The sequence below is a fragment of the Leucopleurus acutus genome (genome assembly GCF_964270905.1).
Source record: "Leucopleurus acutus genome assembly, chromosome: X".
Lineage (NCBI taxonomy): Eukaryota > Metazoa > Chordata > Mammalia > Artiodactyla > Delphinidae > Leucopleurus > Leucopleurus acutus.
This window is the reverse complement of record NC_139148.1, coordinates 5,914,647-5,941,267: the sequence shown is the minus strand read 5'-3', so window position 1 is coordinate 5,941,267 and position 26,621 is coordinate 5,914,647. Positions and strand designations below refer to the sequence as shown.

Below are 26,621 nucleotides of genomic sequence, written 5' to 3'. Positions count from 1 at the left end.
CCTGATTTGTTTCCATGGACCTCAAAATACCCACCCCCCCCACAACAAAAAAAATCACATTTTTGAATCCATAGCAAAACGGAAAAGAATTGTAGAGAACAACCCTACCTCAACTGGAAGATCCAAAGGATTGTGCTAATTATGATCATTCTTCTTTTACACTCAGTGGGAGCAAATGTTGCAGATCTGTCTCCGCCAGTGTTTTTGTTTATTTGTTTTTAATTCTGGCCCAGTGAGTAATGAGCTGGGTGAGTAAATCAGTAAGGGGAGGAGATAGCAGCTCCTGCTTTCCTGTCCCTCCCAGTTCAAGGGCGTGGCAGTTGGCATGAAGATGATTAGAGTCATATGAACAGACAGCCCTTACTTCGTTATCTGACTCCCAAGTTATACTCCGTTTTCATGTGTGAGGATGTTTGCCGTGAGCTGATTTGATTATGCATAGCGCAAACTAAGTCCCTGTGATTGCTAACTTAGCAAGCAGTAAACGCTTGCCAGATTTAATAAAATTATGTCTACTTGCAAATCTCAGCCGGTGTGGCAGGGCCCAATGACTTTAGTAACTTAACTATTTTCGTCAGTGCATGTAATGTATACATTTTGTTGAAAGAGGAAAGCTGGCCAAAGCTCTATAATTGTTCCTGATCCTTTCACATGCTTCTTTGATTCCTAACTTAGATTTGGACCTGAATTGAGAACTTCAAAAACCAATGAAGGGCTTCCTTGGTGGCGCAGTGGTTGAGAATCCGCCTGCCAATGCGGGGGACAGTTGTTCGAGCCCTGGTCTGGGAAGATCCCGCATGCCATGGAGCAACTAAGCCCGTGAGCCGCAACTACTGAGCCCATGTGCTGCAACTATGGAAGTCCACGTGCCTACAGCCCATGCTCCACAACGAGAGAAGCCACTGCAACGAGAAGCCCACGCACTGCAACGAAGAGTAGCCCCCGCTCTCCCACAACTAGAGAAAGCCCACACGCAGCAATGAACACCCAACACAGCCAAAAATAAATAAATAAAATAAATAAATTTATATTAAAAAACCCCACACCATACCAACTCAGTATCCTTAAAAAAAAAAAAAAAACTAATGAAGTAAAACATCTAGTAGCTAACAGAAAAATGAGCTGTGAAAGTGCATAAGAGAGAAGAGCCTTAAGAACTGGTGATGCTTTAAATGTTTATAAAGTTTTTTTTTTAATTTAAATTAACTAGCTACAGACTTGTGGTACTTCAGTATGGAAAGCATGACCTTTCTTCTGTTTTACCTGGAAAGTTCTTGAATTGAGACACAGTTTTGATCCAGTCAATTCATGTTATTTTCAAATTTTATGTATCATTAATTAAAAAAACTTCTTTTTAACTTTGTTTTTTTAAAAAAAAAGAATTAATTTTTTTTGGCTGTGTTGGGTCTTCGTCGCGGTGTGCAGGCTTCTTGTTGCCGTGGCTTCTCTTGTTGTGGAGCACGGGCTCTAGGCACACGGGCTTCAGTAGTTGCGGCACGTGGGCTTCAGCAGTTGTGGCTCGTGGGCTCTAGAGCGCAGGCTCAGTAGTGGTGCAGAGGTTTAGGTACTCCGCGGCATGTGGGATCTTCCCGGACCAGGGCTCGAACCCGTGTCCCCCGCATTGACAGGAGGATTCCTAACCACTGCACCACCAGGGAAGCCCTATATATGATTATTAACAATCAATTTTATTCTCATCTACAATTCTAATTCAAACCTTGAAATTATACTTTTCCTAGCTAGTGTTTCTAGTTTTCCACCTTTGGTAATTAAGAGTGTGAAATTTTTCCCTGGTATTTAATTGTCAGAGTATTGATGTCTCGATGTACATTAAATTTACAATATCAGAACTTAGAATGTAACAATAATCTGTGAATGCGTGTATGTGTAATTGATGTGTATCTGTTGCATGTAAAATAAAGTTCTAAGTCATGGTTCATAGTCCTTTAAAAAATTAGCATAAAAGATCACTTCTTTAGGGGGAAAGAAAGCAAGTACATTTACTTTGTGAACAATTCAGGGGAGACGTTGATGGAGTAAGAATTTTGACCTGCCTTTCTGATGCCTTGGAAATCAGACTCCATGTGTCTTTAATGGGAGAATTTTTTTTCTATTCTCTCCCAGCCTCTGTTCCCCAAGAAGAACTATGAATGCCTGACCAGCTGTGAGTTCCTCAAGTACATCCTGTCGGTAAAGCAGGGGGATTGCCCAGCTCCCGAGAAGGCCAGTGGCTTTGCCGCCGCCTGTGTCGAAAGCTGTGAAGTGGACAGTGAATGCTCTGGGGTTAAGAAGTGTTGTTCCAATGGATGTGGACACACCTGCCAGGTGCCCAAGACTCTGTACAAAGGTAAGGAGCAGAGCGGAGTAGGTGAGGGGACCTCCAGGGTCACAGGGGGGGTTGTGTGCGTGTGAGGAAGGATGTCAAAGATGTGACTTGGAAGGAAAGCGAGAACTGTAAGAAAATGTACCTTGTGCCACATACAAACATCTGAAAATACTTACTGGACCATAGAAATCAGCCCAGTGAACTCCTACTGGGGTGGAGTAAATCCTTCATGGGAATTCTTCTTATTTTTTTATTGAAGTATGGTTGACTTACAGTATTAGTTTCAGGTGTACAATATCATGGCTCCGTATTTTTATAGATTACACTCCATTTAAAGTTATTACAAAATAATAGCTATATCATATGAGCTTAGAAGTTTAGAAGTTAACATGTCGGAAGGCCACCATCAACTCAGGAACTTTTATTGTGTTTTTCTCCAACATGAGTAAATGAATGGAGCTCCACTCGCTACCTTGGAGTAACTGTATTCACATCCTTGGAAAACAGGCTGGCGATGGGGCCCAGCTGAAAAACGCATAATAGACGCATGAGTACTGTGGGTTTCTGTTGGCACGATCCAAGAACAGAAGTGTGCTTGCAGGGAACTTTCAATATTTTGATTAGTATCTTCAGTTCCCAGATGGAGGAATTGCCCTCTTCCAAAAGATAGGGACGCAAGTTATCAAACAGTTTAGCCGATGTAACGGTTTACATCCACAGGCAGCTTCTAGAGCACTTAACTCCTTTATGCTGTTACATGCCTCTTTCTGTGAGTGTGACAAAGTTCTTGTATGTTAAACCCATGCTGTTGTATTATGTACAGTTTGGCATGCCAGAAAGCATACTATGGGAGACATAACATTTCGTTACTTTTTTGGGTCTCATTTGAAGAGAAAAAGAGAATCGGTCACTAGGCATTATTCATTATAAGTAGAAAGAGATCTCTCTTGCTCTCTCGCACTTTCCCTCTCACGCATCAAGTGTATGTTGTTGCAATGCCGGTTCTGCATTATGGGCTTGTTGACTATTTTCAGAAGTCCGTTCTTGGGCTTATAACAATTCAGGTCTCCCAGAAGACACATACCTGCGCCATCTTCCTCCAGCTGCCACTCGGAAATACTCTTATCTGAAATCTGTGGAATCCATGCAGTTTTCCATTTTTTTTTCCCCTAAGATCCTTGGAAACCTGGCACAAATACTGTCTCAGATTCAAAATAATTGCTGCTTTCCCTTTCTTAACAGACTGACGTTTCCTTAATGGATTTAAAGTTTTATTGTTTCCATGCCTTTTGTTATAAACTACATAAAATCACTTCTGCCCAATCTAACACCATTTAATTTTTTAAAAGTCTACTCTTATGAAACCTGTTCTGTTATTATAGAACATTTGCTATTTAAGTATGAGCATTTACCATAAAAATAGGATGCTTTTAGAATGATGGTGGAAAACCCATTTGTAAAACCCTTTTTGTTTTAAAAGTCAGGTGGTTAAAGGACTCAATATAAATTAAAATATGCTTTGCATGCGAGAGCAGTGAGGAGTCAGTGTGAATGTCAAGTATGCCTGGTTCACCGAGAATAAGGGAAATAGTCTGTAAAGGGCCAGCATAAATGATTAATGATTAAAAGATAGCTGCAATTTAAACGTAATACGATGGGCTTTTCTCAAGCGCCGAAGTCGCCTTTCTACTACAAGTAAGTCTTGACCTGGGTGTTTGTGGACAGAGGCAATTCATGGAGGGCTAACCGCAAATAGAATAAAAAGACTCTGTTGACCTGGCAGTGACTTTTGCATAATGAGCACAAGGATAAAATAGTATTATTTTGAAATATATATATATATATATATATATATATATATATACACACACACACTACATAGAGATTTTTTCCTTGCTCTCTGAATGAAGCCTGGCTTCCATGTCCTGGGAGCATCTGACAGTCATCAAAAGAGGGTTCTGGGCTTCCCTGGTGGCACAGTGGTTGAGAGTCCGCCTGCCGATGCAGGGGACGCGACCGGGAAGATCCCACATGCCGCGGAGTGGCTGGGCCCATGAGCCACGGCCACTGAGCCTGCACGTCCAGAGCCTGTGCTCCGCAACGGGAGAGGCCACAACAGTGAGAGGCCCGCGTACCGCAGAAAAGAAAACAAGAGGCTTCTGGTGCTGATGGTCCCAGCCTCTCTGAGAAAGGGTCCTTCCTGACCCAGCGCTTGGCTTTGTGAGGAGAAAAACAGCCATCGACATGCATGCAAATCAGCCTGACAACCTTTGGAGGCCCAGCTGTCACTGTCCTCCTCACCTTCATAAGTGCACCCTTACTGCCCCAAAACAACCGGTGGGAAACGAGCTTGCCTGCCTGTCTCTGCTCGCGCCGGGTCTTTGCAGGCGTTTTCCTTAGGAAGAGGGAGCTCCACCGCTGGTTGAGCTGGACCAGTCCCGCTGTCAGTTCACAAGTGCTGAGGCTGAGGTCGCAGGCCGCCTCCGAGGGGATCCAGGGGTTGGCAGCAGCGATGCGTCTAATGCCTGTTCCCACCTGGGCCAGCTCTCCTGTCACTTCTATTTTGACTCTATCCAGCTACTGTAATAGGACCCTAAACTTCAAGCCCTCTTTGGGCACCCCTGTATTATTATATTATAGCTCAAGTAAAAGACAGATCAAGATCCAATAGATTAAATCTAGTACAACCACTGATTTATCAGTAGTTTTTAGGCTCAGAAATAACATGGAGCTTTTTTTCTTTGAACTTTATTTCCAACTAGTTTGTGGAGTTGTAATATTTAAATTAGATACAAAGTATACCTCGTGAAGAACCAAATTCCGTTGGGCAGACCTGTAAGTTCCTCACGTCCGTTTCATTCATTCATTATTTACTTGTTGAAGTGTCCTCTCATGGGAAATCCCAGAGGGCATTTTCTTAATGTCTTCCCCATTTTGAGTTTAAAAGGGACTGATGTCACCTGGATCTCCAAGTACTGACACATTTCAGCTCAGTAATTACTGACTGTGTGTTAGGAGTTATGGGCAGTGCCTGACATGGCTTACGACCTGTACTGCGTGAGCACCGGGGTTCAGAATCAAAGGACACCAACCTCCACCCGGCCCCCCAGTTCCTCGTCAAGGTGGCCGTGCGCACACACTCACTGAAGTGGACCCATCACTTTCTTAACTTCTGCCATAAATTGCTATGTGCCATCCGCTGTCCTGTTTTTCCTTTTATCGCTTATTGAGTTAATGAAAAATTTTTTAACTACATGGAAACACATATATCCTTTCTGTCTGGTCCACTTTTGTAGAAAGGAAGATGGGGTGTAGGCTGATTTCATACCTTCGAAGGCTTTATATATGCTGGAAACTTGAGTTTTTCAAAGCACTGTGTGTTTTGAAAAAATGATAACAGAACGTCCCGCGTTACATTTGCGCATCTAATTTGGGTTATGCTGTGAGAAGTGTCCTTGCCTGATGCCTGAGTTAACTTTACAGACTGGTGTTAGGGTTTGAAACAAAGGAAAACAAAAGAGAGCTTTCCCTTCACCCTTCAAGTAAAACTGTTAGAAGCAGCCCCCTGGAAGACTTGACCATGTTACTGTGGGTAAACCAGGCCCGAAGGTGCTAGTCTCTGACACGCACACCTTCGTGAGACTGTGGGAAATTCCCAAGCTGGTCTTCTATGGGTGAAACACAAGCTCCGGTTCGTTGGGGCACTGGTTTTCCTTTGATCCTCCCCTATTTTAGGTCTGGTTTACAGCCTAGTTGGACTGTCCTCTGTCTAGAGGTGATGCTTTAGTATCTTACTGCCTCTCCTCACTCCCAACTGGGACATTTGGTTTGGGGCGGGAAAGAGAAAAGCTGAACTTGTTTTCCAAGTGTAAACATTCAGAGTAGTTTGTGGCCTTCAGTTAGGTAGGTGGCCGTGACACAGCGGTCATTTTTCTTTACCAGGTGCTAACCAGGAATTAATCCTAGATCAGTTTGTTTCTTCCCAGAAAGATCTGATGTGATGATGGAGTTGACTTACTATTTCCATGAATCTCTTAGTATTTGAAATACCTAAACCTCAGGATTTTGGAGATGGGCCACTTTTCACAAATTAACTTTTCACACTTTGACTATAGTGACTGAGTGCCTTAATGTGATGTAAGCACAAATTCCTTGAGTACAGTTGTCCTTAGGAGAGATATTATCCCTGGAACACAATATCTTTTTTTAAAAAAATTTATTGTATTTATTTTTGGCTGCGTTGGGTCTTTATTGCTGTGCGCGAGCTTTCTCTAGTTGCAGCGAGCGGGGGCTACTCTTCGTTGCGGTGCACAGGCTTCTCATTGTGGTGGCTTCTCTTGTTGCGGAGCACGGGCTCCAGTGCGTGCGGGCTTCAGTAGTTGTGGCAAGCGGGCTCAGTAGTTGTGGCTCACAGGCTCTGGAGCACAGACTCAGTAGTTGTGGCGCACGGGCTTAGTTGCTCTGCGGCACGTGAGATCTTCCTGGACCAGGGCTCGAACCCATGTCCCCTGCATTGGCAGGTGGATTCTTAACCACTGCGCCCCCAGGGAAGCAGCCCCACAATATCTTTTTAATTTTAATTTAATTTAATTTAATTTATTTTCGGCTGCGTTGGGCCTTTGTTGCTGTGCGTGGGCTTTCTCTAGTTGTGGCGAGCGGGGGCTACTCTTCATTGCAGTGCATGGGCTTCTCATTGCGGTGGCTTCTCGTTGCGGAGCACAGGCTCTAGGCATGCGGGCTTCAGTGGTTGTGGTGCTTGGACTTCAGTAGTTGCGGCTCACGGGCTTAGCTGCTCCGCGGCATGTTGGATGTTCCCGGACCAGGGCTTGCACCCGTGTCCCTTGCATTGGCAGTTGGATTCTTAATCACCGTGCCACCAGGAAAGCCCGGAACACAATATCTTGCTGCATTTTCATACCTAGACTTGTGACAAGTATATTTATATGAACAGTCAGATCTTGTGATGATTTGCAACTGCTGATGGTCTGTCTTTATTGAGCTTTCTATCAGCATAGTTTCAACATTTTTTGAAGCATTGGTTTCTGTTCCTTTGATTTCACCAAAATACTTGTTATGTTTTAAAGAAAAAAAAATGCACCGATATTGTCATGTATTGTGGGATGTTATATGATAGCATTTTTGAAGTTTTTAACAGAATAGTTTAGATTTCAGATGACTAATACGTTCAAAAATACTAAAAAAGAAAGATCCTAGTCATTTACATAATAAAAACCACACTGAGGACAGATCCATCCTCTGCATCTGGTTATGCAGCCGGGATGCTGGGTGAGCTCACAAGGACTGTGAAAGGACTGACGTGAGGGCTGAGGGTCCAGGCCTGAGCCCCATCTGCACACAATTATGCAGTGACTCCCAATCAGGGGAGCCAGCTGACCCTAATGTGAACCAGATGGACCGTTTCTTAAAATGCAAATTGCAAGACCATTGCACATCATAATTAAAGAGATTCTCAGATGAAGGAATTTGAACTGACAGTGCCCTGACAGTCATCGTGTGCCATGAAGGCTCTTGGTAGTTGAATGATATTCAAGACTGAAGCCTCAGAGCACGGGGGTGCGGATGCAACTCAGCAGCGGCAGCTCTGCTGCCGACGAGTTCAGGGTGCTTCAGCGACTCGAGGATTTACTGTAGCTGCGTTTACGCTAGAGGATTATACATGGAGAGCCAAGAACGTGCTCTCAGAGAAAGTGCTCTGTGCGGTTCAGGAACTAGCCAGCCATCGTCTCTTTAAATAGTAAGTAAAGGAATGTTTGAGCCATAGGACCTTGACAGAAAAGGAGATGTGAGCTCCTTGAAAGGATACACACGCCAGAGAAGGTGGCACCGAACGCCTGCGATAAGTCTTCTCCTTCCCCTCCGTGAGTCTCAAGCAGAGAGGGGTTTACCATTGTCCCAAAGACGTGTGTAAATGTTCCGAGTCCTCTTACGTCCCCAGGTGTATTCTTGAGAGAAGAATAAGAGCGGGTTGGGCTGTTTCTTCAGCGAACAGTTCCGGGCCATTCGCTCTTGCAGAGCGCTCTCTACGAGGACATGGTGACGTGGGAATTGAGGAGATGTGGTTCTTGACCTCTGGGGTTTTAGCTTTGTGGCGAAGGCAGACATCATTACGCAAGCTGGCCGTGGAGGGAGGCAGTTAAGTGCATTTCGACAGTGACAGGTTAAATGCTGAAGAGCTAGCAGAAGAATGGAGCCTTTCTTTCCAATTGGGAGCCTTAGGGAAAGTGGCTCCGAAGGGTGGCATTTGGACTGAGCCTGGAAGTATTCCAGGGTCTGTGGTCCGAAAATAGAAGGAAAGAGATTTCAGAGTGAAGAAGACACCATGAACAGGCCGTGGTAGTAGGGAGTGCCTGGCAGTGTGTTTGTGGGTGTAAAGGCAGGTGTGCGACAGACACGTAAAAGGTACCACGAGATCAACTGAAAGATAACTGGTAGGTGGTGGTGAAGACGGATGCCTCGAGTGAGATGCAGAGACGTTTCCCTCCCTTCTGTAGCAAACAGATGCACTTGAACGTTCTGAGAAGGAGAAGGAGAGCCTCTCTCCTCCACTTGAAGAAAATAACCACAAATACGGTGAAGAGGGAATTAGAGAAAAGAGATTGGCTTGCAGGGAGATGGGTTAGAGGCTATGGTGATGGTCCAGACAGGAGAGGAAAGTGCCTGAAACAGGTGGTCACCATGGAGACAGGATGACTGAAGGGTTCCTGAAATTATGCTCTGCAGTGAAACCACAGGATGTTGGTGGGTGCAAGCACAAGACAAAAGGTTCTGGGAACCCTTCGATGTCCAACAGCCTAGAGATGTCATGAAGACCTGCGTCTCAGGAGGAGGGGCGTATCTGGGGACAGGCATTTGAGAGGGGACTTATGCAGGTGGATGGGGTCCTGCAGCCCAGAGAGGGACTGGGGGTAGATGTGAGAATCACTCGCTCTGCAGAAATATTCTGGGCATGGAAGCGTCAGTGTAAGGTTATGCACCGAGAAGTTTCTGAGATGAGCTTGAAGAAGACTCTTGCATGCAGGGGCACAGCAGGAGCAAAGACTAGGACGGAAGAGTCCCACAGCAACCAGCAACTTCAAGGACGTTAGAATCAGAATGTCCAGGGGACTTGCAGAGCTACAGAAACCCCTTTGTTTCTCTACCTTTCTAAGTGGCTTTTCCTAATCCAAAATGTGGCAGAAAATTCAGGGAGAAACCGGAGATGGGTCATGGCTGCAGGCAATTTATTTAATCTTCCTCAGACTCAATTCCCTGGGGCTCAGAATGTAGCTGCTTCACCCTTCACCCAGTTGATGAGGTCACTGCAAGGATCACATGAGACAACTTTATGGTAAAGTGAAGGGCAACGTACAGATACAACCCGCCAGCAAATCAACATGGAGAATGCAATAGGGGCGGTGACTGTGGTTGTTTAGAAAATAGTTTTTTGGGTTTTTTTAAATTTTATTTATTTTATTTTTATTTTATTTATTTTTGGCTGAATTGGGTCTTCGTCGCTGCACGCGGGCTTTCTCTAGTTGCGGCGAGCGGGGGCTACTCTTCGTTGCAGTGCGCAAGCTTCTCATTGCACTGGCTTCTCTTGTTGTGGAGCACGGGCTCTAGGCGCGTGGGCTTCAGTAGTTGTGGCTCGTGGGCTCAGTAGTTGTGGCTCGCGAGCTCTAGAGCGCAGGCTCAATAGTTGTGGCGCACGGGCTTAGTTGCTCCGTGGCATGTGGGATCTTCCCAGACCAGGGCTCGAACCCGTGTCCCCTGCATTGGCAGGCGGATTCTTAACCTCTGCACCACCAGGGAAGCCCTAGAAAATAGTTTTTAAGAGTCAGTGGGCTTTTGAGCAGATATACATATGCCATTTTAAAATTATCCACCTCTGTCCACCTCAGTGTTTAATGCCTTTAAAAGTTCCCAGCACAAGAGTGGGCTTGGATTAAGATCAGAATGAAATGAGTTGAATTCAGCCGCATCACTAACATGCATCAGAGCTTATGTTTTGTATTTGCGCATTTTCTAGTTTGCTCAGTTTAAACTCAAGAAACGGAAAAATGAATGCAGCGTTCTGAGCTAACCATTTCCAATGCTTAGCTGTCAGTGCTTTAGGCAAATACTCGTTCTCAGCAGAGAATGATTTTAATGCAGCTGGTGTTCTGGGTTTGGATGGCATTGAACATCATGATGCCATAGACTCGACCTAATTCAGTTAGTTTCATATGTCCTGTTAGTATTATAAATTGGTTTTAAAACTGCCTTTCCATAACGGCTGCTATTTCGAACCGTGGTTCTTAAATCTTTCAGTTACCAGGCAACTTGCATGCACTGTAGGGGAAAAAAGGAATCAAAATGATGAACTGCTTTCCAGTGAGGCACCTGTGAGGGACTTCTGAAGCCAGGCACTCACTCATGCCCAAACCAAACATTATCAATTCATCTTTTTCCAATTTTAGACGGTAAGTCGGTAGGGCAGAGGTCCAGCAGTCAGTTGGGGAATCCACAAGACTCATGCTTCGGAAACCATTCTTGTAAGATTGGACCACGTGAGAGGATTGGGCTTTATGATGTTTTCCTTACGAGGAAAACTCGCTCAGATAGAGAGGAGAGCAAACTTGAGAACCGTGCTTTAAGGACCCTGGGATCTGTCGACAGAGACGGAGCGTGTTACGTGGGAAAGAGGGCTCAAGCCTCCTCCTGACTGTCGCCCCGTGTGGATTCCGGGTTAGCCTCCAGTGGTGCAGCTTGGTAACAGGATTTACTTGGAAGAACACGCATAAAGGCATTGCTCTAGAGGTGACCTTTTTCAGAATCAGGAATCCGTTTAGACCCTCTAAAAAACTGGGAGAGCGAAACTGAACTTCGTGTCAGGAGATTTCAAATGTGAACCCCTGATAGGGAGGAGCTGCTTTTAAGAAAGGAAATAGAGGATCCGTTGTCACGAGATGAGATTTGTCTCTTCCGTAGATTTTCTTTCTCAACTTTCACCGCACTCCGAGTCACACACGGGCTGTTTTAACTGGCGCGGTTCTGTTTCAGGTGTCCCCCTGAAGCCCAGGAAGGAGTTACGATTCACAGAACTGCAGTCCGGGCAGCTGGAGATTAAGTGGTCCTCAAAATTCAATATTTCAATTGAGCCTGTGATCTACGTGGTACAGAGAAGATGGAATTATGGAATCCATCCTAGTGAAGACGACGCCACGCATTGGCAGACGGTAGCCCAGGTTAGTGCTTCATAGTCATTGTTTTCCCCTTGAGGCGGTGTCTCCTTCGCCTACAGAGAGAAACTGAGCTTGCTGTGCCGCGGTCAAAACAACCTGAGCACCGAAATCACGTAACGTAAGGTGGACGTGCCCTGCATGTGGGCGGAAGACGGGATGGGCTCTGTAGGCGTAACCGGGTACCACGAGAAACTTGGCTTCATGTGTTCACAGCGCACGTGGAAGGGAGACGGTTTTCTAATGAGTGTTCACATTTATTCCGAGAAGTACGCTTCCTTGAGATAACCTTAAAACCGACTAGAGTGAGGGAAATGCAACACCCGTAGGACTCGCCAATGTGCTAGTTGATCATCTCAACGACTTCTCCTCTATTTCTCCTACATTTAAGCCTTTATTCCGCATGGGACTCTCGTGGCGGGAGGAAGATTCATATCACAAAACTACTTAGTGGGAAGCGGCCAGCAGCTCATCAATCTCCCCTAGGTGCTTTCTTCTTCTTGGTCAGCTTACCAACTGGGAGGCCACCTGGATGGAGTTTATCTTCCCAGTGCTTTACCTCCTCTGTCTTGTGGATGTGAAAAGCAAAATATTTTCTTTCTTTTTAAGAGCTGTTAAATGGACTACCAGCTGCAGGCAGACTCCACGGATGGAGGAAAGAATAAATTCTCAATACACAACTGCTTCATGCTTTTCAGCAACTGAAATGCCTTCTCTACATGTAGGTCTATAGGGGGAAATTCTGTCCTGAAGTTGATCAGGTCATTTTTTCCTCCAAGGACAAGATTCCCATGATGTTTTTTCAGTAAATATAAAATAAATGTCAGCATTCAGGTGTTTAGGAGAAGAATTTGGTCCCTTTCGCAACAGTAGCATCTCAGAAAGGACAGACACTAAAATAATTTAAATACCACCCAAATCAATGAGAAATGTGATGTTAAGAGAAACATATTAAATTAGGGGGGAAGAAAAATGGTCAGATAAATTTAGCAATTCTATTCCATACCTACTTTGTTAAAAAATTGTGTTTTAACAAAACATAAAGATGTTCAGAATACAGCCTGAAATTATATTTGGTTTACATGGCATTCTCCCTTAAACAATGCTACAGTATCATTTGTAACTTTTCCAAATTATGCAATTTCCAAATATTTCCAAATTATAAATTTGAAGATTTATGAAAGTAACTGATGGTAAGCCCTTCTCTTTCATATCCTCTTATTCGGAGAGAGGAAAGACCTTGCTCTATCATTTCTGTTATTATTACTATTTTCACTAGTTAATACCACATGTAATGCTTCCTTTCTCTGTCTGCTGAATGCTGTGGCTAGCATGCTGGCTTTAGTTCCTTAAATTGAAAGCTAAAACTAGACAAACAAGTCAGTGAAAATGTTATCTCAAATTCTGCCAAACGAGGTAGAGAGCCACACTTGAAGTCATCTTCTTCCTTTGATCTCGGAAATGCTTAGCTTCTTTTGAATGTTAAAATACACATGACGATCCTTTTCAATAAGTTATTATAAACTCAGCTTTAGGAGGGTTTCAGTTCAGTTCTGTTTTCCAGTTTTATCCACCGAGCGCCAAGCTGAGCTCAGCACTTGGCACACGTGAGGCATAGAACTCGGGCGTCTATCCCTCGGAGTCAAGGCCAAGGTTTCACGTCTACCCTAGGACGTTGCTGGAAGCAGGCCTATTGCCCTGAGTTTGATGAAGGGGAGGGCAGTGGGAAGATGCTCAAGTTGTTTGATATCTTGGGACGTAGCTGTAGGGACAGCAAGACCTGTGGCCCTGTCCCACTGTCCAGTTTTCTTCTCTGGACCTTTTCTTGGACGAAACATCCCTCACCCTTCAGGAACACGACTCTTTGCAGATCTTACATGATTTACTCAAATTAAACAAAAAAGTCTTGGGTTGCAGCGTACTTCCAGAATTTAAGCGTGTGGGTTCACGTCCATACTTCCAAAATTATATTTGGCGAGCAAGTAGGAGGCATCTCCCGTCTATAAACTAAAGTCGATTTCATTTTCTCTATACTGTAATGATTACTTCATGTATTTATTCATCCGTAAGTATAATTTATTGATGAAATCTCTCCAATGCTGTATTTAGTCACCAGATTTTAAAACAGCCCAAGCATTTGTCACGAGATTTTGACTTCCAGAGAGCTTTGACTCTTTGAGGTGAAATACCTATGAATGGAATCAAGCAGTTGGAACCTTCCCTAGGAATTCCTTGGTCCCCGACAGCCCCTCCCCTACCGGAGCAGGACGGGCTGCTCTCATCCAGGAGGGCAGGGCACGGCGAGGCTGTGTCGCGTGGGCTGATAAGTGCGTGTGTTTCTAAAACAGACCTGACGGGCACGTCAGGATAAAGGGGATCTCTGTGCTCTGTGACTTTCCCCTCAGACCACGGATGAGCGGGTCCAACTGACCGACATACGGCCCAGCAGGTGGTACCAGTTCCGCGTGGCAGCCGTGAACGTGCACGGGACCCGAGGCTTCACCGCCCCCAGCAAACACTTCCGCTCCTCCAAAGGTCAGTATCGCTTGCCTGTCCCTCTATGCCCAACTCGCCATGGGGGCGCATCCACCTCATCTCCAGGTTCTTACGTGTGGTTGGCCAACAGGTGTCTGTGCTGTGCTTAGCGAACGGGACCAGATGGGTCTGAAGGTGCCGGCGAATTTGTGATTAGGACCATCCCTGGGCTTTTACCTCTGAGAGACTGCAGAAGATAATGTGATGGGGTTTTCTCAACTCTGAAGTCATGGTTTTCCATGATCAACTTCCGTTGGCTCTCTCAATATATTCTGAGTCACGCACCATTCAATTAATTTTTGGAGAGAAAGGTTTACTTTCTGCCACATCAGACTATGCAGGTTTCTTGAAACCGTTGCTATACTGAGTGTGAATTAATCTCTTTTGTTTCATAAGGGGCAGAATTTAAATCCCTCCCGAGTCACTTTATCATGGCTATCATTTTGTTCAGTTCCTACTTCAGTGCTATTTTAAAACCTCTGTGGGATCCGATGAATACTAACTATATTACATGTGTGGTTAGTTTAGTCTGTGGTAGTGGGAGGACATCATTTGACTGGGTATTAATAATAGCTCCGTGTTTATTTCTCCAGTTGTGTTGAGATGGCTGTGTGCGCTCTGAATTAATGATACATCTGCCTGGCTAATAGCGAGGGCCAGTTTCATGGATAGAGGTTCGTCCGGTGATTCCCTTACTAACCAGCAGTTATCCTCTTAGGGAGCTCGTTTACGTTTATTTTAAGAATACATTATGATATTAATGAAGAATGTGAGACTGGTAACATCAAGCATGTCTTTCAAAACGGGAAGGTTTGAACTGGCTGCTATAAATTGCAGTTTCCGTTCCATTTTGGGTAAAATGTATGTTTCCGTTAGTCTGTCCGTTTCTCACCAGGTAATATTGCCACACCTTTCTCTGCACACTCATAGGTCTCAAGTGGGAACCCTGCAAGCAGATCAACTTAGCATTTGAATTCTGTTACGGTGTATGTTGTAGATTTTTAAGTCTTTCTTTTAAAAAGTCCTTTTAAGAAAAGAAAGGTGCAGCGCACACACCCCTGCCAACCCCGAGGCAGATACACTGAGCAGGTCCAAAAATGAAATAAGAAATACAGACATCAGACCTTCCTTGTCTGAGGACTGTCTCCAAGTGGTCCGAGGACTGAGAGAGGCCGTGGGAATAAATAATTAACAGTGGGTTCAGAGGCAGGGATCGGTACAGGGCTCGAGAAGTGTTCACCTTGACCTTGGCAGTTCAAATGCGGTCCAGGCGTGCTGTGGTCACAGTGCGTTCCCATCTCCTCCCTTGCCGGCAGGATTGGGGTCTGGCGCTCTCAGATCGTGGCTGCATGTCCAGACATGAGGCAGAGCAGCTCCCAGCCTCTGCAGACAGAGGTGGAATCCCTTTCAGAGTCAGACGGGGTCTGGGCAGAGGCCCTGTGACAGTCCCCGGGGCCGGCCCGGTGGCTGCCAACCATTCTGGGGAAGGAACAAGGCCGTGCTGTCCCAGCCCTTCCTACATGTCTGAGGACCATATATGTCTAGAATTAGAGTGGCATCCCTCAAATTTAAACACGCTTTTGTTGAAGGAAAGTGCACCATTTGGGGGAAACCTTGCAGTCACCATTAAATTGTTCTATTTCTTGGTTTTACAAATATGCCCAACATTCAGCATTCCAGACTTCAGTTCTTGCACTTCTGAAACCAAAACAATTATGCCTAGAATTTATGGAAGATTCTAGTGTTTCCACTGAAGATGCGCCACAGAATGATGGGAATATAATAGACCCACGAAACAGTTGAAAGCATTTTCTCCAGGATGTGGCTAAGGATACATCACCGTTTACAAGGTGGTACCCTGTCTTCCCTCACCTTAGTCAGTTCTCACGAAGCGTAGAACTGTGTCTTACTGGGAAAATAATTTTTAACAGCCTTATTGAAGTATAATTTACATACCATAAAATTCACTCATCTTAAGTGTGTTAGCCAGTGATTTTTAGGATTTACCATAAAGTCGTGCAAGTATCCTTTATACAGTTTTAGAATCCTCCAGGAGCCTCCCTGGCTTACTGGGAGAATTTAGGGTAGAAATAAAGTGTTTGGGGTCTCGTTTTATCACTCACGTTTCATTCCCTTTTTTTATTCAACAAATGTTTGTTGAGCACCTGCTCTGTGTCAGGCACTGTGCTAGGCACTGAGGTAACAAGTAAAAGACAAAAATGTCTGCTGTTGTGGAAAACACACACACACACACGGATTCACTCTAATTGGGGGTGAGAGGAAACAGTAAACAAGATTAGTACATAAAACACTCTCATATACTAGGGTAGAGAGTGATAACTGACAGTGCGAAAAATAAAGAACAGACACGGGAGCTGTGGGGAAGGGGGTGCTTTTGTTTTTTCCTATTTCAGGGAGGGCGGCCACAGAAGAGATGCTGTATAAAGGAGTGAAGGGCTGGCCTTGCACCGTCCGAAGGAAGAGCCTTCCGGTTCCAGGGGGTGGAGCCTGAGGGTGGAGCAGAGAAGGGTGCAGACTGGAAGGAAGGAGGGGCTGGGCGTGCTGGATGTCCAGGGTCACGGCACGGAGCGCCAGTGCAGTATTCCCGCTCAGAGGGCCCTGCGCTGAGTGAGGAGAGCCAGACAGAGGAAGACGAGCGCTCTACGTTGTCGTTTATATGTGGATCTAAAAAGCACAGCAAACCAGTGACGCAGCAGCAGTAACGAAAGGCGACAGTAACGTGGACGGCGGCAGAAGTCAGCTGTCCGGGGAGCTCATGTGGAAGGGTGACTCTGATAGGCTTTGGGGACTTACCCGCGGCCTGTAGGAAATGACTCCAGGGTCTTTGGTCAGGAACTGCTGGGCGACTGGTGTGACTAAAACAGAGATGACTGAGACAAGAGGGTGTTTCAGGGGAAGACTCTTTCCTTCCTTTGGGGATGCACATATTTCCAGAAGAGTAATCGTTGCCCAGCCAGTACGACTGCTGTGTTTTAGGGCCTTTCCTGCACACGGGCTTTTCTGAGGGGTGGACGTACCCCGGTGAAGGACCCTGGACGTGATGGAAACACGAGTAATCAAAGGAGCAGCTGAAGACACGAAAATAACTTTGTTTCTACCTTAAAATTTTCCCGACAGGGCACGGAGGATCTTAACGGGGTAGCGGAATCCTTCTAAAATGGTTAGTGGTGGTGGTCACACCCTTAGGAAACACTAGAAATCACTGCTTGCACGCTTGAGTGAACTGTATGGTATATAAATTCTAGTTCAATAAGATTGTTACGTTTTCTTCCCCCAGCAAGCACTTTTGTATATTTGTAAATGCAGTGGAGTAAGATGGGGAGAGACGAGGTGGACCGTTCTGGCAATGTCTTCAGCCGTCAGGCGGGTCTGTCATCCCCTCGCCCCCAGCCCCGTTCTGTGATGCAGCTTCCCGGAGACCGCCAGAGGATCTGGGATGACCAGCGCACACACGCTTTCGGTTTGCAGAGCACAAGGACTGAAGTCCGGAATGCGCCTTGCCTTGAGACGTATTGGAAGGATGCATGTGCGGTGTGGTTTGTAAAAGCAAATAGCACCCCATTTTAACGGTCACTGCAGCGCTTCCAAAAGTGGTGCATTTTCATTTAATTAAAAGCCCACTTATGCCCGCCCTGCTCCAGAACCAACTGACACTGTACCAGTTGTACGTCTTCTGGTGGTTTAAAATTACTTTAAGAAAGAAATAGTGCTTCCAAAATAGTTGTCTGTGCAAAGGGTAGGCCATTTCCTAGTGCATTTGAACTTGCATATGGGACCAGACTTGATCATTTACGGCTGGCTCAAGGGAAGGGGCAAGGATCTTTTCCATCTTCCACGAACACCTCTGAAAATAAAAGCAAAATTAAATAGGACGATAAAAAAACTTGGTAAAGTGGGCGTCATTTAGTTTAGTTAGGCCTGCTGCCTGGTATTCATCCTGATTCTCACAGAAAAGCCAAAATTCCTGTCTTTCTCTTCTTTAGGGTTACTTTCAAATACAAAATTACTAGTCTGTGGTTTGCCCGAATAGATTGGTTACTCAGTTAATTTCCCTTTAACTCTTTTTTTTTTTTTTTGTGGTACGCGGGCCTCTCATCACTGTGGCCTCTCCCGTTGCGGAGCACAGGCTCCGGACGCGCAGGCGCAGTGGCCATGGCTCACGGGCCCAGCCGCTCTGCGGCATGTGGGATCTTCCCCTACCGGGGCATGAACCCGTGTCCCCTGCATCGGCAGGCGGACTCTCAACCACCACGCCACCAGGGAAGCCCTCCCTTTAACTCTTATATCTCCCTATAACTTAATCCTAACCCCTTAGGGTACCTATTTTCTATAAGAAAATTCTGAGTTGTTCATAGATTGGTTAGTCAGTTTCAGGCTTTTTCTTTCCAGGTGAGTACCGTTTCTGGATATTTTTATCGCTAACCCCTGCCAACGCCCCTCCCCAAGGTTGAGGTGATTTTTCTGTATTTACTTATTTAAATGCTCTATACTGTCTTTCTCCCTGGTACTTGAGAAGGAAAGTTGGCTACAACCTTAAAAACTAAAATTACAGGTAATTTAATAGACTAATGTATAATGTCCCTTTCTACTTTTTGTCTGTTAATGGAGAAAATGGAAATGGTAACCCTTCCACATGGTGAATTGCCTTCCTAGGCTACTCCTGGGATGAAGCGCTCGCTTTTCTGGGCACCAAGCCTGCCAGACCCTAGGGACTTGGAAACTTTTCCATCCCGTGGCGTGGGGAGTGAACCCTAGGAAGCATCGGGAGACAGGTGTAGATACGTGTGGAATCACAGGGGCGTTTGCACGTGGGACTCCTGATGCGGGAGATGACCTGCCAGGGACGTGATCCCCAGACGCCCATGCAAGTTAAGGCTCCACATGGAAGCAGTTTACAGAGGCAAGGATCCAGGACACCGGGTGGGCAGGGGCGGGGGTGAGAGGGGAAGGTGACCGGGAAGGGAAGGCGGAACACAAAGGCGCGTTCTCACGCTACTTGCCACAGTGGGCAGCCCTTCGCCCTCTGGGGAACTGGGGCGTTGCAGGCGGGCTGCTCCTGGGCGTCTGTGTCCTGCACACGCACAGAGCCTGCTCTGGGTACAGACAGAGGTGTGGTCGTTTACAAGCTGAGCGGACGTGCCCTGAAATAGCACAGGACAGGGGACAGGGGTGGCACCCCGAGAGCGTCTGCTGTCTACCTCTTGGTTTACTCAATATCTACAAGATTCCCGTTACAGACGTGTCTAATGTGTTTTGAATTATGGTTTAAAACAAAGATATGAATAGTTTGATGGACGCAATTCGGCGAGATCATGTAAGGAGCCCCCGTGTTCCCGAATGTGGGACAGACGCAATAGTAAGTGGAGACAGACAGGCCTTTCCAGGCTTGCTTTCTTCCCTCCCGAATCTGCCATCACCCTTCCCAACATCAGATCCGTTTCACACTGTCGTCCGCTTCTTTGACGAAGCAGCCCCTAACTGCTGACCCACAGAGCGCCCCAAAGTGGCGGGCATCAATTTAGAGTGACGCTCTTGCCAGCAGAAAACATACTTTGGTATACACTGGTCTTGAACATTCTCTCGATCATGTTGATATTTATGGACAGGGCAAAAAATGTGCATATACTGCATGCTTGGTATTGGAAATATACGTTACTAGTATCACTTCCTGTTGCAAGTGACTGCTTACAAGTTGACTGAATCGGGGAAATAAAGGGCTACAGAGCCTTCTGTGTGTCGACATCAGCAGTGGAAGCAGGAAGACGGACGGTTTTGTGCATTATGTTAAGCAAAGCCCAGCTTCATTTTCTTGCGTGTTGCCAAAAGCACGCAGACATTGGTCTGGATGTTTGAGGTTAGTCCGTATCCATTTAACACTGAATTAATGTGCTTTTAGGAGATCTTATAAAGACAAATTAAAAAATCCACCTTCCGTCGTCATTAACCTAATACGTCTTCTAATGTACATAATACAGTTATTATATTCACTTCCTTCCAAGTTGAGAGTTTTCCATCCATCTTTCCCCCCTTATTTCCCCACGTGTACAGGATACATTAAAAAGCAGAAGAAAAGCAGACGTTGTTTTCACAGCGTGCGAGCACCACACGGGATGTTATTCCACGCATACATTACGGAGTGTTAGGAAAGCAGGAACAGACTCCACTGTGGTCATAAAGTTCCCTGTCGCTCCACGGGGACCCATGACTTTCTACGCAGCTGCTCTGTGTGCCATTTCCACTGGACAACACTGTGCTGAGCACATGTCCTGAAACTATGTAATAGCTGGAAATTTGCCTGCTTCCTGCTTTGCAGCTTCTGCAGCTTCCCTAAGTTGTTGTGTGTCTAGATACTGCAGGGGGATTTCTTTCTTCTCCTTCCCTTCCCTTCCCTTCTCTTCCCTTCCCCTTTCCCTTTCCCTTCCCTTCCCCCTCCCCTCCCCTCCCCTCCCCTCCCCTCCCTCCCCTTCCCTTCCCTCCCTTCCCTCCCTTCCCTCCCTTCCCTCCCTTCCCTTCCCTTCCCTTCCCCCTTCCCTTCCCTCCCTTCCCTTCCCTCCCCTCCCCTCCCCTCCCCTCCCCTTCCCCTCCCCTCCCTTCCCTTCCTTCCCTTCCCTTCCCTCCCTTCCCTTCCCTTCGCTTCCCTTCCCCTCCCCCTCCCCTCCCCTCCCCTCCCCTTCCCTTCCCTTCCCCCTTCCCTTCCCTTCCCTTCCCTTCCCTTTCTTTCTTCCTTCCTTCCTTTCTTTCCTGTCTTTCTTTTCTTTTTCTTTTTTTTTGTTAATGAGGGAAGTAAAATTATTCCAACCGCTGTGTCTGGAAAGAAAAACCAGTTTAAATATCAGAACTAACCTACGAATTAGCTGGAGAATGTGTGACTGGTTATATCATTGCTTTAAAACTCTAACTGCCCTTGATCACCGCCCCACACCTAAGAGGCAGTGCTCTGATGCATTTCAAATGGGAAGTCTGTTCCCTGGACATCGTCTGAGGAACTCAAATAAGTAATAAAATTAACATTCATGCTCTTAGAGCATATCTCGTTCCTCTCTCTGTGTCTCTGTGTACATACATTTCTTCATGATTGTGTATTTATAAAGCTCTCTCTTTTTTTACGGAAGTGGAGTTGATTTACAATATTGTGTTAGTTTCAGGGGTACAGCAAAGTGATTCAGTTATAAGTATATATGTTTTCAGATTATTGTCTCTTGTAGGTCATTACAAGATACTGAGTTTAGCTCCCCGTGCTGCACAGTAGGTCCTGCTGTTTATTTTATATATAGTATGTGTATCTGCTAGTCCCAAACTCCTGCTTGACCCCTCCCCGCCTTTCCCCTTTGGTACCCGTAAGTTTGTTTTCTGTCTGTGAGTCTGTCTCTGTTTTGTCGATGGACTCATTTGTGCCACATTTTCGATTCCACGTGCAAGTGGTATCCTATGATGCTTGCCTTCCTCTGTCTGACTTCCTTCACTGAGTATGACCATCTAAAGGTCTCTCTCTTTACTGCCGTTTGCACCCCACTCTGCTGTTGCGCTAACGCGCGGCTGGGTCTCCGTGTTTAACCAACAGGATCGTCTGGACACGTGGAGGCGCGCCTGCCTCACAATAAGTGATGGGCTTTCTCCTGGGATGGCAGGAAGGGCTCCTTTCCCATGAGAGTTCACATCAGTGTGATAATAGCCTGCCTTTCTGCAGGGGTGACAAGTGATTTCATTTGGCACTTTACCCCTCGTAGGGCGTAAAGCTGTTCTACCGTGCGTGTTACTTTGTCACAAAAGGGTCAGAGATGCAACCGTAAATCTATCTGCTGAAACCCAAAGCTTCCATCTTCCTTTGCCAAAAGCACTACATAGGATCGTTAATAAAAGGAACTATTTTTTCTCCAAGGCTGAAGTTGGTTATTCCTGCTAAACATCGAAGATACCTTTGCCCTGGAAATCATGCAAACTGTAAAAGGAGCTAATACGGGCTTCCTATTACATTTATCTTTGAAAGTGTACTTGCTGCCTGCTTTGTGAGTTGTGTTTCTGCAGATAATTGGGAAGGTTGCAAAGAGGGAGTGGATGAAGCAGAAAGAGAGGTGAGATGGGAGAGAAATGCTCTCACTTAAGCTTCAGAGGGAGGGGTCAGGGGAGCTCTGGTCTTGTGATGTGCCTCTGACCTTCTCCCCCTACACTCTTGGACTAGTGAATTAAACTCTCTGATCCTCAGTTTCCTCATCTGCAAAATGGGAACAAAAGGCCAACATTAAAAAAAACAAAGCACAACCATATGCATATAAAATTGGAAATAAGCTGTGCTTATGTCCAGTTCCAAGAGACTAAATGGTGTCATTGCTTTGGAAAGACTCTAGCTCCGGGGTTGACAGTCCATGGCCTGTGGTCCATATTTGGCCTGCCGCCTGTTTCTGCAGATAGCGTTTCACTAGCACAGAGCCGTGCTCATTTGTTTCCATATTATCTGCAGCTCCTTCCAAGCTACGACAGCAGAGTGGACTAGTTGCAGCAGAGACTGTCTGGTCTGCAAAGCCTTGATATTCACTGTCTGCCCCTTTACAGAAAAAGGCTTTCAATCCCTGTGCCAGACTGTAATGGGCACTTTCCCCAGCAAAGGGCTTCACATGTTGACTTTCTGTAGAGACAGTGGCCCATCGTGATGATGATGATGATGGTGATGTTGATGACACATAACAGATGTAGAGATGTGGCCTGAAACCCCTCTTTCTCCCCTCATTGTCATTCTCACGCCTGGCTCTGCCACCAGTTATGTGAATGACCTCGGGCAGGTCACTCTACCTATCCAACCCTTAAGATCCTTACCAGTTTTTTTTTTTTTTTTAAAGTTCATAAATAAATTATAAAATCCCTTAGAGCTTTATCATAATGTGGAGTTTCTATATGCATATAATTTTTTCCACAAGCTTCCAACTGCATTTCAATGTTTTAACAGAATTAAAATATTATGTAAACTGAAAGAAAAGATTTTGTGTATTTCAACAAAGTGAATATACTTGATTTCACACTGCAGGGAACCATTTCACAAGGCAGAGAATGACAGCAATCTGGGGATTTGTTGGGACTGAATGAAATCCTTCAGATTAGACAAACAGGACAGACTCTCTCATCTGAAGTCTTCAGTGACTAGACAGATAAATGAGTAGCTCGTTTACAGAGGATAATTGGGGCGATAACCTCTGCTATTCCCCTTTGGCTTCAAAATTTTAAAAAGTAGTTATTTGGGGGGAGAAAGAGATTGGGGGTGTCTCACGTTGGTAATGGGAGTACGCCACCTGGGTATTGTGAGTACTCAAATGGGCCTTACTTTTAAGAAAATGTGAAGCAAATATTACTAATTCATTTATTTGAAAGCAGTACTTCCTAATGCCATTGTCATAAATTATGTTGTTTCATATTTTATCATGTTTCATAAGCTAGATGATGTTTTTCTGAATTATGATCACATCTAAGGTATGAGGAATTTTTCCAGGGCAGTAAGAAATGATATCATGAATGAAGTAGATTAGGGAAATGATGAAATACTGAATACCAGTTGCCTTCCTTAAACCTGGAATTTCTTTAGAAAAGGAGGTGACTTTGAGCTTGTCCTACGAACCCAGACTCTCTGGAAGATTCACATAACTACTTATTTCCAGCATATAGACATCCAGGTGCATCACTGAAAACGTGAATGGCTGTAATCACCTTTACACGTTGTAATTTTTCTCTTGCTCTGAAGAGATGCTGAGCTTGCCAGCCAGCTTTCTATAAGAAAGGTCTGCAGTAACCTGTCGTAGGTTAAGGACTGACTCATGCCGCAGAGGTTGATCTTAAGGGCCTTGGAGAATACCAGAGTAGGAGAAAATCGTGGTGAAATTCTGCGGAGGAAAGCACATGTAACTGTTTTGAGTAGGGTGACATCTGGTCAACCTACAGTAGGTACAGCCTCTCGGTGGCGGGGGCAGGGAGGGAGGGAGGCGTTTAGGCTAAACCGGTGGAAAAGCTTCAGTAGCTCTTGGTTTTCATCTCCACGTAATCAGATGGGAACCAGTGTGGTCAGAGCAGCAGGCTCAGGTGGGGACAGGAAAGGAGGTTTGGGAGGTTATGTGTGGTGAGAATGCACAGGACTTTGGGGAGGCTGCCAGCACTTTGACTCTAAGTGAGACTGGAGGCCATCGAGAGCTTCCAAGCTGTGTCTTAAAAAACCACCAGCTGCCGTACTGGGAAAGGCTCGGAGGCCCTCGCCGTCATCAGGGAGCAAAGACAAAGGCTTGGCACACGGTGTTATGCTGGTGGAAACAGTAAGATTCCAGATAGATTTCTGAAGGTACTGCTAGCCCAAGGAATGAAAGCAGAAGAGGGATACGACCTCGAGGTTGGGCGCGGGAGCAGCGGGAAAGAGGAATTTGTGTTTCCTGAGATGGGGCGTCTGTGGGGGGCAGCAGGGGCTGGGAGGGACGGGGAGGGACGGGGAGGGCGTCTGTGGGGGGCAGCAGGGGCTGGGAGGGACGGGGACTTCGGTCTTGGGCACATTCCTTGCAAGCCGCCTCTGAGACCTCCAGGTGTAGCTGACGCAAAGACCCCGAGTACGTGAATCGAAGTTCAGGGGTTTTAAAGCTGTGACTGGTGAGATCTCTAGAGATTGGGTACAGATGCCAAGAGGCCCCCGAGTTCAGAGGCCAGATGCTCCCCTGCTTAGCGGCGGTGGGATGGGGAGGCCAGGAGGGGGGAGGCTGAGGAGGGTCAAGGGACCAGAGGGACAGCCAGTGGGGAGCGGAGGCAGGCGGAGACCACGATGCAGGGTGAAGGCAGTGAGGCGTGTGGCGCCTCTGTGGGGATGACCACCGTGGGGCTCCCAGGGGCTCCGCAGAACCAGCAGAGCGAGGAAGGCCGTGCTTCCTGAGCCCGTGATAACAGGACCCAGCACTTCCCTCCTCGCGGGAGCCAGGGGCTGTTTACACCTTTGCCTGGCCGCCACCAGGTGCAGGACTGTCCAGCTTCTGATCTACTTCAGAGTCGCGTGTGTGCGTTACATACAAGTGTGTATTTTACATAAAACATGAACATATATTGAACGTGGCTATATCGATGGGCCACACCTGCACTCGCTGAATCAGCATACCGCAGTATAAGTCTTGGGCGCTCCCAGAGGGTTCCTCACGGTGACCGTTTGAGAACCACCTTGGTCAGGCATGTCAGGTAATGTGCATTGGATGAGCCATTAGCCTAGGAAAGCAACTACAAAGCTTTTAAAAATGACACAGCCCACCACACCTCCAAAACTTATCTATCTTACAGAAAAGCAAGAGATTTAAAAAGAATAATTCATGCTTCCATCATCCCCGAAACACAAACCATCCCAAGGGTAAAACCATGGCTATTTTCCGCCAGTCTTCTTTGTTTGTATGGAGTTAGATAGAGCTTCTCTGCCCCTCTGATGCAGATGGTATTAGAATTAGAATTATTGACAGCATTTTTCCGGGCAGGCGTCTTAAAACAAAACCATCTGTAAATCATTTGTGGCGAGCGGCGGGCTCAATTTGTGGCGAAAACATGAAGGAAAGACCCTCAGCTTTACACGTACTTAGTCATCTTCGTACATAGATTTCAAATGGAGGTTTGTAGAGAAATCATTCCAGAACCTAATCTCTCTCCTGACAGCTGAGACGGTTGTGGCTTATGCGACAAACTAGAAATGGTGGAACTATAAAAATGTTACCCGTCTGTCATCCACTTTGTAATGTGGCGAAGAAACGAATGGTTTGTTTTTGCTGATGTTTTCGCGTCACTCTTAACTTTTGATTGAACGGTCTAAAGCCCCAGGACCGCTCGGGTGAAAACAGTTACTCGAATGAGCTGGTCCTAGAGTTCTGTCTTTTCTTTTCAGAATTTTCAAAGGCATTTCAACCTTGCTGACCTATTTAATGCCAACCAACCTACATGGAATTTGACCATGTTTTACAGAACTTTATCCATTTTGGTACAGTGAAAATTTGGCTGTGTTGTAGCAGTATGGAAATGCCTAGATGACAAATATGGCGCAAACACATTGCTCTTACTGTTCTATAGGTTGTTTTTCAGTTTGAGGCTTAAGAAGGGGATCTTCCTTAGTGCTTATCTTCAGCTATTCTCCACATCAAGGGCAGTCTTCCTGCATCGACCCTGTAGTCATTACATGTACAGAGGCGATGCTTTTGTGGTCATCCTGGGCCCTTGTGTCTTTCTCCTGGGATTTCAGATCCATCTGCACCACCGGCCCCAGCCAACCTCCGGCTTGCAAACTCCACCATCAACAGTGACGGAAGCGTGACTGTGACGATCGTTTGGGATCTCCCCGAGGAACCAGACATCCCAGTGCATCACTACAAAGTCTTCTGGAGCTGGACGGTCAGCGGCAAGTCACTTGTGCCAACGAAGAAGAAGAGGAGAAAGACCACGGGTGGGGTGAGTGAGAACCAGGGGGAAGAGGCCCATCTCCTCGCAGTGGTGTTTGAACTCAGGCACCTGGTCTGAGAGTGGCCTCTGCTGAGCCA

General features: G+C 46.1%; 1 protein-coding gene across 1 annotated transcript in view; it reads left to right on the top strand.

Annotated features, from left to right (window-relative positions):
• Positions 1–26,621, top strand: part of LOC309978073 (anosmin-1-like) — a gene marked incomplete at its 5' end in the record, with an annotated part of 198,369 nt that overhangs the window by 144,573 nt on the left and 27,175 nt on the right. Inside the window, 4 exons of the mRNA XM_082864422.1 lie at positions 2,125–2,347; positions 11,366–11,550; positions 13,950–14,079; positions 26,327–26,532. Coding sequence (XP_082720548.1) covers positions 2,125–2,347; positions 11,366–11,550; positions 13,950–14,079; positions 26,327–26,532 — 744 coding nt within the window. The remainder of the gene's footprint in view (positions 1–2,124; positions 2,348–11,365; positions 11,551–13,949; positions 14,080–26,326; positions 26,533–26,621) is intronic.